Source organism: Buteo buteo, chromosome 14 (assembly GCF_964188355.1).
Source record: "Buteo buteo chromosome 14, bButBut1.hap1.1, whole genome shotgun sequence".
Taxonomy (NCBI): Eukaryota; Metazoa; Chordata; class Aves; order Accipitriformes; family Accipitridae; genus Buteo; species Buteo buteo.
Window position 1 is genome coordinate 17,315,422 of NC_134184.1, and position 12,985 is coordinate 17,328,406.

General features: G+C 37.9%; 1 protein-coding gene across 9 annotated transcripts in view; it reads left to right on the plus strand.

The window, feature by feature from the left end:
* Positions 1-12,707, plus strand: part of TBC1D4 (TBC1 domain family member 4) — a 122,437-nt gene extending 109,730 nt beyond the window's left edge. For all 9 annotated transcript variants that reach the window (XM_075046065.1, XM_075046060.1, XM_075046062.1 and 6 more), the window contains 5 exons: positions 293-537; positions 3,451-3,610; positions 5,900-6,069; positions 8,617-8,793; positions 10,429-12,707. In XM_075046065.1, the coding sequence (XP_074902166.1) occupies positions 293-537; positions 3,451-3,610; positions 5,900-6,069; positions 8,617-8,793; positions 10,429-10,647 (971 nt within the window). In that variant the 3' untranslated portion in view covers positions 10,648-12,707. The remainder of the gene's footprint in view (positions 1-292; positions 538-3,450; positions 3,611-5,899; positions 6,070-8,616; positions 8,794-10,428) is intronic.
* Positions 12,708-12,985: the final 278 nt, after the last annotated feature.

The following is a 12,985-nucleotide window of genomic DNA, read 5'->3' on the forward strand; positions in this document are numbered from 1 at the left end:
AAGCAGATGATTTCTTAGGTTATGCTCTTTGTATTTGTGCTCCTCTACATCTGTCTGAAAAAAGAAATCAAGCAGTCACTTCTACAAGTTCTATGCAGATGAGAATATTAAATGAGCTCAATGGATACAGTCTAAAATCAGTGGTAAAATACAGATTGATCTGACTAAAGTCAACCTGCATGTGAAAGCAAAGAGAAGTGGTCTATGGGAAGAGAGAAGTGCTGGTTGTCAGATGGATATGGGTTTTTTTGAGAAGAAGTGAATATCAACTACTCCCCTCTCTTTATGTCAGGACGGACATTCCCTACGCATCCTTACTTTTCTGCCCACCTGGGAGCAGGACAGCTATCACTCTTTAATCTCCTGAAAGCATACTCTTTGCTGGACAAAGAAGTGGGTTATTGTCAAGGTATCAGCTTTGTAGCTGGAGTGCTGCTTCTACACATGAGTGAAGAACAGGCCTTTGAAATGCTGAAATTCCTCATGTATGACCTTGGGTTCCGTAAACAGTACAGGCCAGACATGATGTCGCTACAGGTAAGTCAGTCCTTCTCCTAAAGCAAACCAGAGTTTTAAACGAGTTTTGAGCTCTCAGAGATTGCTCATGTTCTCCAGGGCCTTATGAAGCTTCTTATGCTGTTTCAGAGGTTGCGAGGTGCATGCAAATGTTATTGTCGAACCCCTCTCCGCCTCTCAATTTGCAAACAGAGAAGTTCAGAACTTGCAGACTTTTCCTGTCACACGTCCCCATCATCTCCTGTTTGGAAACTGCTTTCTCTGCTATTTTGATCTTCCTTTTCTTTTCCTCACTTCTCTCTCTTCCTTATGCCAAAAAATCCGATATACTTGCAACTGTATAGATGGAGTTTAAAAATAAATTTGGTTTTCTTCAGTCCATAAGCACTTAGATGTAGATTTTTGTCTTGTAACTCCAAGTCAAATCAATAGTGACACCCAGTGGCTAGGCAATGTACTCCACAGGCGTTTGTACTTGGGGCTGCTTTGTCTTGCTTCATCATTTGCACCTCTTTTCTCTCACCGTCCTCTATCCCACCACCCTCAACACAGAGAAAACATACAATTTTTTGATCATTTAGTTTGCTTATGAAACGATGCATGCTCTGCAATATTAGTCTTTTGATAGCTAGCTGTAGATAATCAAGGCTGCTTAGGAAGGAGACAAAATCTTTCAGATCTGTATAAACTTCAGGGTTTAAAGTTTGAGAAATCTTTCACCTTGAGGTGCAACTGTCCACTGAATTAAATAACTGTATGCTATAAGTCCTTAATATTATAAAGGGGTATACCACTGCTGAGTTAAAGCTTGTAATCCACAGTGGAGAAAGAGAAAATTAAGATGCAGATACAAAAGTCGGGTTTTTGGGTTTTTTTTCCATGCTCCCTCCATAACAAACCCTTATGACTAAGCAAAAACTTAAGGGAGAGTTTCAGTCCACTTTTCATGACCAGTCACTTGAAGTGCTTGTTTGGCAAATGTCCAGAACAATAGAATAGGCTGTAGTTAAAGAAATTGTATGTGCTTATTCTAAAAACGGTAGAGGAGTGTTTTACTGTGGATGTAAGTATGCTATAACAAGTTTGTTGTGATGAATTAAGGGTGAACAGTCATAAAGAGCATCGTTGTGCCTCTTCCCTGTCCCATTCCCCGCCCCCCCCTTCCCCAAATATGTTTTGAACCTGTGGGGGTCAAACTGTGATAAATGCATGGTTGTGGGATTTTTTTTCCCCCTAGAAGATGCTCTCCTAGTGTTTGTATGTTATACTGCAGCTGTAGACTTTCACTAACATCTGATGGTTTGAGAGCATTCAGATGTCCAGAATTTCACCATTTGTTTTAAATGAGTCTGAAACCTTCATTGTCAGAAGCTCTGAGGAAGAACGCTTTTTAAGTTTAAGAAGGTTTACCGCTTGTAGTACTGTTTGCCCTTTAAATGAAATGACCTCTCTTTCCCAACAGTTTGCTTCTAGGCAGTTATCCTCTTCTATACAAAAGTACAAGTTTTTTCTGCTCAAGACAAACTAGACTATTGAAGATGACTTAGAGGACATCACTAAAGCCTAACCCTTTGTTTTGTTTTTTAACAGGAGTAGAACACTTGCAAATTTTTTTGCATTATTAGTACTGAAACATAAGTAAGCTTATACACAGAATTAGCTTGTCCTGTAGAAGAATAATGTTGGATGTTTCTTCAGGATAATGAAAACTTATTTGACTTGTATTTTTAATTGTTGTCTGGAAAAGTAGTAATCTAGATCCTTAGTTCATAATGAACTCATCCAATTGGTTTACTGCCTCTGTGATACTATTCTAATTTCACACGTAAATGTGTTTTGTATCGACACTGTCCAAACTGTGCTTAATTACTATCATTGGCAATTAAAGCATGGACTCAAATGCATGCACAAATTTAGCTAATTTGCCTGATGAATGAGAAGCGATCTCTCTGCTTCTGGACATTGCTGACTGTAGATAGTTTCAAGTGCAGTCAGTTTTTGGTAGGGAAGAATCATGACCAATAAAAGTAGCAAAGGAACTGGATTTAATAAGTCATTTTCTTATTGAGGAATGGATTCACCTTAAGCATAAGGCACTGTTGAAAGCAAAATTGGACCTGACAGCTAATCAATATATGCCTGCTTCTCATCTGCTTTCTGAGAGAAGTGTTGCTCTGTGCTGTGAGCGACTTACTGTGGAATATCAACTATCAAAATGGCAAGGAAATAATTTGCCACAGAGTGATATTTTTAGGAATGAATAGCAACTTTTAACCACTTTGCTTTGCAACCTTATACAGGTTGTGTAGCAGCACTTTTTGCATCAGTATCTTGAATTTCTCTGGACCACTGGCATGTGGGAGGTATGCTGGGAAATATGTATGCGATATACCTCTATTGACCCACCGTATCTAAAGTACTCTGTGGGTACAGAAGCTGTCTAAAGTAATGATTGTAGCATAGAAGTTTTAAATGCAGCAAAAATATGGCTGAGATTCAAAGGATGAAAGCTGAAGTGTGTAAATTTAGCCAGAAATAGTTCAACTCTGTAATGGAGAGTTTTGGCATCTTGGAAGACGTACTTCTACTTTCATTGCTGCAAGATTGAAAGTTGTGGTTTGTTGATAAAGTTAGATCAAAATATTCTCTTCTTACCTTAAGCCTGCAAATCTGTAATGATACTTCATTAATAATCAGTTTCAAACTGTTCTTTGTTATTGATTGCTGTGTTGGTTTTAATTCATTAGGAGTGGGTTGTTTATATGTGAGTAGATATCACTTGAGGCCCTAGGCAACAATTAAGCTTCATTTTACAGTGCCATCTGTACTGAAGTTAATTTCCCTCGAGTGAAAAGTGAATGGTTTGGAAAACTGAGTAAAGCTGAACTTTTCTTTCTCTACTTCCTTCCCCCCCAACCCCTTCATGCACTGTAGATTCAGATGTATCAGCTCTCAAGGCTTCTTCATGATTATCACAGAGACCTGTATAATCATCTTGAAGAAAATGAAATCAGTCCCAGTCTTTATGCTGCACCATGGTTTCTTACACTGTTTGCATCTCAGTTTCCATTAGGATTTGTAGCCAGAGTATTTGGTAAGAAAGTTTATTTTATTGCAGTAATAAACAGAACAATGTTGTCCATCATGTTTTGAAACTCTCAGGGAGTAGGTTTCTACATACTGGGGACATCTGGGGTGACTATTGTGGGTGGCAAGTAGCAACACTCTTCATTGTGGGATGTCAGCTCCTTTTCAAAGGAGAAAACCAAAATGTATTCTTTGAAACATCAGACTTGAGCAATTAAATATGACTGCTGTTATTAGCCAAGAGACTTCTGAAGTGTGAACAGCAGCAAGTTTATTATTGCAAATGTATTTTATGCATCAAACATTCAGTTGATGTCTATAGAAAAGTTCATCTTGTTGAACTTGCAAACTGAAAAAAGAGAATGCATTGGTTTTCAAGAAAGTGTTTCTGTATAACTGACTCTAAAGTGCTTTCTAATAAAAAATCAAATAAACCTGAACTTAAAAGCTGTTTCAGGTATTCATGTATATATTGAACAGTTTTCTAGTCTTAGTATGCCTCTTATTCCATAGGTTTTTTTATGATATGCTCCTCTTCAGATAATGTCTAGTACAGAAGCTTAAATATTGATTGTGCCTTGTAGTGTTTACAGTATCAGCATGTCAAGTACTTGGTTTTGTGTTCTTTCATTGTCAATAAGAACTGCTGGCTTAATCAAATCTCTAGCAATGCAGCTTTTTAAAAATTTTTTTTTATTCATTAATGTAAAACTCGCTGCACTCAGATATGCACCAAGAAGCTAGGTGCATATGTCATGTACTTCCTCCTAAATCAGACTTTTTTCCATTTGATTTTTCTGTTTTCATATGGCACCTTTTGTCTTTTCTTAAGAAATTCAACCTGACTTTTGTCTCATGTTTTATTACTGGAGTGTGTTAGGTTTTTTCCGTGTGGTGGTTTGGGGAGAAAGAGGGATTTGCTTGGTTTTGGTTTTCTTTTTCTTTTTTTTTTTTTGACCTAGTGATTTCTCCATTACAGAGGTTTTTTCCTTTTACAGCAAACTTTTTCTGACTGATCATTGGGTGAACAAATGATTGGTGTATCTGTTTTTCAGTGGTATTGACGTGATTGGTACATCTCTTTCCCAGCGGCATTACTGAATTCCGGGACACTCAAGCATTTTTTTTTTCTTTTGACTTGTTTTTCAAGGCTAAAGTGTTCTTTTCTTTTTTCTTTTTTTTCTTTTTTTTTTTTTTTCTTCAGTAGGCTTTGAATTTGGAAAACATGTATTTTAAGGGTGGGGAAGGTCAGTGTTCATTTCTCTGTAAATGGGCTGAGCAAGGCATGTTCTCATTTTAAAACTCAAACGTCACTATGTTGTTTTACTTCTTAATGCTTTGGATTCCTGCATCTTCAGTGTTTTATGGGCCATTGTCACATACCAGGAACAGACGGTTAATGTCTACCCATCACAAATTACATACTTATATTTATGCTGCTTGAATGTGCATCATAGACTTGAGAAGGGAGACTTTTAGGAACTCTGCATGAGTGAGATGGCTGCCTCACCAGTATCCTGGTGCTACCCTGGATTAGGGCTAAGGATGACCTCTCAGTATCAGGATCAGAAATTGAGTTTGTTCAGTTGTGTAGCCCTGCTTTTGGTGGTGTGACAGAGCCAACAGCACAGGAGGCTTAATTTGAACTGCTCGTGTGCTGCGTTCACCTTGGTAACTGCAAGTCCACCACTGATACCAAGACTGAGTTTCTAGTTACTGTGATCAAGTTTCCAGTTTCTGTGTAGTCTGTGTCTACTGACTTCTGCAGAGCCTGGACTTTCCCCTCAAATCCACTTAATTATATCTCAAAGTAAAGATTTGGGGCTTAAATTATAGCCAATATGATAACTACTATGGATTTTGAAAATATTGATTTGGTATGGAATCTACGTGATTGTTTTTTAAGGACTAGCTTCTGCCTGTAGAAAACTGTAAAATGTTAGTACATTGTGTTGTGATCTGCTTCCCAATTGCTTTTCAGTTATAGATGCACTTAAAAACAGTTAGCAGTTAGTTAAAAGTCTATAGTCTACAGAAGACGGTAATGAAATGCTTATTGCAGATAACTGTTACAGACATAACAAGCATGCGATATTTTCTTTAATGTTCTCTCACATCTGTAAGATGACAGAAAAGGCTTTTATATGCTTTAACCTCATGTTGAAATAAGACAGATTGCACTTCTGAACTGAATAAATTTGCAGTATGATTGATTAAAACATCCCAGCAAATATACATATTTATCCAATGACTTAAGCTTTCATTTTCAAGATATGTTAATAATTTTCTTTTTTAGACATTATTTTTCTTCAAGGAACGGAAGTCATATTTAAAGTAGCACTGAGCCTACTTAGCAGTCAAGAAACATCTATAATGGGATGTGAGAGTTTTGAGAACATTGTTGATTTTCTTAAAACCGCTATTCCAGATATGACTCAGCCTCAAATGGAAAAAATTATTACTCAGGTAAGATTGTTTCTGTCTTTACTTTCTGCCCCTCCCCCCCCCCCCCCCCCTTTAGTTTACTTTTAAAGAATCGTGCCTAAGGAATATGTAAAAGTCTTCTCAGTACGTTCCCTTTGGTTTGAAATGCAAAGGAGAAAGGAGTCATCTTCCCATTAACTTGTACAGAAATTGGATATGAGCTAATTTCAGTGCCTTTTGGACTGCAATTTTAGCAAGGTTTTAGCTGCTACCTCAAGGTTTAGTACAAAGGTTCTTTTGTGCCCTAGCTACTGGGTAAACATGACTTTGCTTATAAATTTCATGTCACCATCAGAAGGGTAAAAGTAGCCTATTTTCCAAACCTAAACCCAGCTGTTGCTCCCTGCTAGTTGGTGAGCAGTCCTACAGTTTGTGACGGGAAGCACAACTTGCCATGGTGGGAAGAGGTAGCATCACAGCGACTTCTCCTCCTGATCCTTCAAAATTCTGGCTGGGTACCCCTGTAGGAAATTTTCTGATACCTCCAACTTAAAATCCTACAAATTAGGAGACTGGTGAGGCCCTGTTTTCATGATCTGTACTAAAATGAAGGTCAAGCAAACTTTTGCTGTTCTGTTGCGGGGGTGGCTTCTATCCTCCTGGGTGTCATTTTTAGGGTGCCCTCATGCAACTTCCCCTTCTCACCTCAACACCATCCTTGGAGGGATCACATTTGGCAGGTGCTTGGTGCCAAGAGGTAAAAGCCCCTCAGGATTGATGCCTGCCTTTCTTGAGTATGAGGAAGGAGGATTGGAGTATTGTTATTTCATCAGTATCATTGCAGCTTCATGGCAAAGGGTGAGAATAGAAGAGAAACAAAGAATTACTGATGCTGATACAGGAAAACCTTCCTGTGAAATACTGTCAGTGGCTGGGATCTTCATCTCTCTATATCATCTTCCTCTGCATTGAAGCTGCAAATTGAAAATGAGCCTCAGTCTAGTACCTTAACTGTGAACCTGTGAGCAGTTTTCCCCCTTCAGGTGGCAGTTTGGAGATAACAGAAGAGCTCTAGAAAACCATCTCCATATGCAGGAGTACAGTTCACACTAATGCTTTCCTATGGCTTGGTTAACGCTTGAATGTTTCAGGTGCTGTCAGTTAAGAATTCATTTTTAGATGACATGTAAATCTTCATTTCCTCATTGCACTGATTGTGATTGCCGTGCTAAACCTGTGTCAGGCACTTTAGTGTCTATCTTCACAACTCACTGATTCTGGCAGTGATAGAGATGGTAGTTCAATATTTTTGATACTATTAGACATTGTCTCTGTCCTGTGGTCTGTGTGGGTTGCAGAGCAACTGCGCTGTGGTGAGGATGGTAGAACTGCAAAGCCAGGTCTGATTGAGTAAAGAATGGGTTATGTTGCCTGAGTGGAAGTGGATGTGGTTATACGCAGGTCAGCTCAGCTCTGAGAGGAAGGTCGCCTGCTTGCCTGTGGTGTGGTCTCATGCTGAGCAGCCTTCTGGATCTGCTTTCATGTGTAGACTGCCTATATCATGTTGCTTCTACCTAGACTGGCTGCAAGTGGAGTCGTTTGGCTGTCTCAATGTTGTAATTCCTGGGACTGTCATCTTACAGCAGATAATGAAAGAAAAATGTTATGCAGGACTATAATACACAGATGAAGAATTGACCGGGTAGCTACATAGAGGAAAATGGCACTTGCCCAGCTTAAACACCATATGTAATTTAAAGTTTTACCTCATTTGATTTACCTGAAGAACAATGAACATAATGCAGAACTTGGTTTGTTGGGGGATCTGCATGTATATTCTGTTGGTGTAATGTTTATGGTCTCTAGAACAAGGGACAGAGTTAATGTCACTGTTTCCCTTCCTAGTCTAAATTATTTGGTAACTTCTAGAAGCTGAGAGGCTGTGACTAGATGTATAAACAGATAAGGGTCATATGGTCCCATCACTGTTTGATGCTCAGTTCCATAGTCTTCACAATGCTTTGTCACCAAAACATCCCAATAAGAAAATAGTGTATCTTCACGCAGAGATAGAGCACAGGGAAACTGTGTGAAGAGTGTTTTTATAAAAGTCTATAAATGGGTACTTGAAGTCAAGAGATCTTGTTTTGAGGGTGGAGATCTGATGATTCCTGGATTTTTCTTCCTCATTGTGTGATCCTGCTCCCATCACAAGCTGGTGAGGCTTGAATTGAAAATTTCTTCTTGAACTTCTTAACATTTCTGAGCAAGAGATGATAAGACTTGGTCATATTAGAAAATTCTGGGATTAAATAAGACTTTCCTGCTGATACATCTCATAGTAAGATGGTATTTAGTAATTGTAAAGGTGATGATCCAATTTATTCTAAAGTCTATGATTTATTATGGCTACAATAAGAACTCTAGATATTAAAATGCTCTTACTGTAGACTTTTCCTTAAAATACTTTTTTTGAGAGGAACAGGAAAAAACATTAAGTTAATCAAGCAAAGTTGCCTCTTAGCCAAACATTCATGTGGAGTAAGCACTCTCTCTTGTAGTTAAAAATTGTTTTTTCTTTCATGGTAGGTGTTTGAGATGGATATTTCAAAACAGCTCCATGCCTATGAAGTAGAGTACCATGTTCTTCAGGATGAACTGCAGGAAAATGTGAATCCCTGTGACGAAGGTGAACCCCTGGAGAAGCTGGAGAGGGCAAACAGTCATCTGAAGAGACAAAACATGGATTTGTTGGAGAAGCTACAGGTAAATGACGTAAGACTACAAATTCATGGAGAGGTCATTTCTGCGATTCAGCCAATAGAGGAGTAAGTCTCTTTTTTAAATGAGAAGTCTCCTAACTGCAAGACTTTATGCAGTTGAGCAGTTCTCTCAGTTACCAGGCTTTACTTCTGTTAGACACATTTTTAACTCCTTTGTCATTCCTTGGACTTTTCCTTCTTGATGTAGGTTTCTTTCTCTCAAAATATCTCTACCTTTCTCTCCCATAAAATCTGTTGGCAATATTTGTGTATCTTGCTGAAAAATAAGTTCTCTGTCCCTTCATCTCTTTGCTTCCCTACTGGAAAGTTTTAAGAAATAATCCATAGTGCAGTATCTTGCTTTCTCTAGACCTTTGTAGGCAATATCATTCTGTTTCCTTCTGTTGAAGCTCATAGTCTTGCTTTTGAAAGGTGGTGTCTCCTAGCAGACTTGGATACAGCTGAGTGCCCACCAGACTGATGAAGTCATGCTTTAAAAAGTCTCTTCTTCCTCCTTCACTATTCACCCTTTCTCCCATAGCCTGGCCAAGACTTGTTTCAGGTTTCGATATGTATTGTCTTCCATTTTCCTGAAAGACAAGCTATTCTTTTTGCATCACCAGGCCATTTCTTATTATATTTGTTAATTTGAACAAGTATTGGAAAAAGCTCAGACAGCACCTTCAGCTTCTGAAACCTGAAAATAGAAGCAGGGAAAAAAGGAAAGATCAAGGCCTCATTATTTTTGTGTTTATGCGCTAAGGGTGCTGTGCTGTGTTCTTTTGATATTAAAAACAGGGATCACTTGCCTTTTTTACTGTTGTTATTTTTGCTTTATTTCATTTTTTTATTTATCTATTTACTACTACCTGGGCTTTTACCTCTCTTCTGAAAATGCATCAAGGGCATAAAATAATCATGAGTGACTGATTTGAAAGGGTCTGTCGAAGCTCCTCTGTTCTTCCAGAGCGCCATACTGTAATGCATCTTCCTCAGTTCCTTAACATCTTAATCTTTTTATTTGTATAGCTTCTTCATTCCTCTGCTTGGGCCCTTTCCTAGGAATGGTCAGAATTCCCCGACTCTCCACAAAGACACGTTTGCTACTGCTGATTTCCAGGCTTTCTCATTACCAGTCAGTGGGGTTTTTTTGTTGGTTTTTTTTTTCCCAGAGGAAGGTGTAGGTCTTTTATTAGAGAATAGGGAACACTGTCTGCTTCTATTGAGGTTCTCTTTCCCTCTAACCTCTCCATCCTACTAATTTATTTTTTTATATAGGGTTCCCATTGCTCCATCACTGTCAGACAAGTAGTCTCTTCCAGTGCTACTCCAGCTGCTAATTTCCTTTTTCTCCCTGCAGCTCCAGTTCCTTGTTACTCTTAACTGTCCCTTGCTTGCTGCAACTTGCATGTCTCCTTCCCTCTGCAAAGCTTTCAGAAATCCTTCAGAGTGATCTGGTCACTATAAGGAGATTCTGTGTATGATACACAGTAGGCATTCCTTGTATTATCTGCATACACAGGTGTCTTTTAGAAACATCTATGTAATTAAGTTCTTTCCTTAACATATAGCATATCATAATATAAAAAAGTTATTCAGAACATCTCAATTTATTATAAGATAATGTTATTGTTTACAGGTTGCTCATGCTAAAATTCAGAGTCTGGAATCCAGCCTGGAGACTATTTTGACTCGAGAAAACAAAATGAAAACTGTAATTCAGTCCCTGGAACAGGAGAAGATAACATATCAAAAGACTCTTGAGCAGATAATGAAGTATTTGCCAGCAGAAGCATTGTCTGACTGTGAACTGCTCCTGAAGGAAGTAAACTACAATCCAAATAATAAAATAAAATAAGGAGTAAGCCATAAAACAGGGTTTTCTAGGCAGCATCTTTTCAAAAAAAAAGGGAAAGAAAAGATGAGCATGCTGCTTTCAAAGGACTTAGCAATAGGCAACGGTATTATCCAAAACTAGTGCTGGGACACTCATAGCTACAGATGGGCCTTCAAATGTCAGGCTATTAATTTTTTTATGATTATGTAAATAAATCACAAGGGGGAAATAAAGGATTCTCACATGTAATTATGATTAGTAGATGTATATTTAGAGTTGACTTAAAGGAAAAGAGAAATTTCAGTAGTCAAAGCCAAGATAATGGTGATCTACAAATTCACTCTGGATGTGCTTGTCTTGTAGTGAAATGAGAATAGCGTGTCTTTATATATATGTATGTTGAATAATACTTGAAGAAAAAAAAAAGAATGTAATTTTCCCTCCAAAGAGCAGCATGTTTCACATCTTCTGTGGAAAATCTGTGTGAACTCATGCGTGCCTCTCTTTTTAATTCTACTGACATTGTGTGCACAGACCAATAAGCAGAATAAGTATCACGACTTGGTTTGTACAGAAAGAGCTCTAGTGCCATCCGCTGCCTGGGCTGTATCAGTCAGCAGTGTAATTCCACATGCATGTTGGAACTGGAAAAAAAAGCACCATGTCATAGCTCCACCTCTGTAACTCAGAGCTAAGAAATAGGTATCTATACACACTTGCAGAACTTGTAAAGGCAAGAGCTAACGGTGACTGCTACTTCCTTCCTGGCCTGTTTGCTTCCACCTGTCCTGGGGTTGGTCGTGATGACAGGAGGTGGGAAGCAAGGCTGTGGGATGGTATTTATTCTGATGTTAATTTTCTGCAGAAGACTTGCTGTCATAAGAGTTAGGCATGTAAGGGGTTCTCAATTAACCAAAGAAATACTGCAAGAAGCCTTGTCTTATTGTAGCAGGAGCCAGAAAGCTGTTCTTAAATTTTATTTGAAGAGAAGATTGAGGCAGGTTGCAGGAAGTTGAGCATAAGCGCATGAGAGAGGACCAAGCAAGTTTCAAATATCATGTACCTTTCAGTTTTCACATACACGTGAATATGCATTTGAAAGGGGATTCTGAAGTACAGGTGCAGTTTTAATAATGCTTTCCAGGTTATTCCTGTTTTAATACTGCTTTGTGGTCTTCTTTTTAAAAGAAAAGTCATGAATTTTTGTGTTCTGGGCAGAAGGTGAGGTAAGCTCTGATCATTTCAAGGAGAAAATATGTTTATAAAGGTATAAAAAGATGCATATAGTTTTGAAAATGTTTTTGAGTGGAAATTTTGAGAAGGCTTAGACAAATGTGTAATAGACACGTATTTTGGAGTGCATGTCTGAACCGTTAATTGAGTGTTACAGTGGCTCATGTTATCTCTTACCATTTATACTGTATTTCAGGAAACACTTATTCTTTTTAGTAAGAAAACCAATTAAGCAAAGTGCCAAATCCAGCAGTGTCTTTATGCATAAGATTGTCCAATTTAGAAAGCAAGGACTGAATTTCACTGCTTTCTAAGTATTACGCTTTATGTTAATATAAAAGTGAGGAACAACAATGCTGATTTGCTGCACGCTGCTGTTTAACTTGGGGGCTTGGGGGTCTCCTGGATTTGTTTTTGTTGTTGTTGTTGTTGTTGTTTTTTACTTCTGTGGTGTTTTATTCAATTAAAGATATTGATTTACTTAACAGTCTTTCTTTTTACAGTTGGGGTGAAAGGTCTTAACACTGTGTATAAAATTATGTGGAATCTCTCTAGATATTTCAAGAATATTGTATTGTACTAGATGGGAAAATGCCAAGTGAAAAGGCAGTTCTTCACAGTTTTGTTCAGAGTAAGTTTTAGGTGATATGTACATACAGAACCAATCCCAGGAACTGCAGTAGCATGTATTACAAAGAATCAAGATTATTCAGATACTTTTTTTTCTTTTTTCTTTTTTCTTTTTTTTTTTTTAAGATGCACTGAATGTGCTTTATCCTCGGTTTCACTTATAAAATTTTTCATGTAATGCCTGGAGAAATTCCAATAAATGTCATTGCTGCATTTCCCATGGCCTCTGGCTACTTTATTTTTCTACACTTCAGGTACCGATCTCATTTTCAATAGTACTGTTTACAGGAAAGATGAAAAGGATCAGTTTTTAGCTTCTAATTGTGGGGAAAAAAACCTACAGGATTTGTAGAAGGGCATGAGGAGGGTAGAAATTCATATCAAGGGAAATAGTCTTGCATTGTTCTTAACTGAAGATGAAATGATTAAAAGGTATTTTTATTCTGTAGCAGTTCATTTAATATGTATGCATGTTGAGAATAGAAATTGATGAACT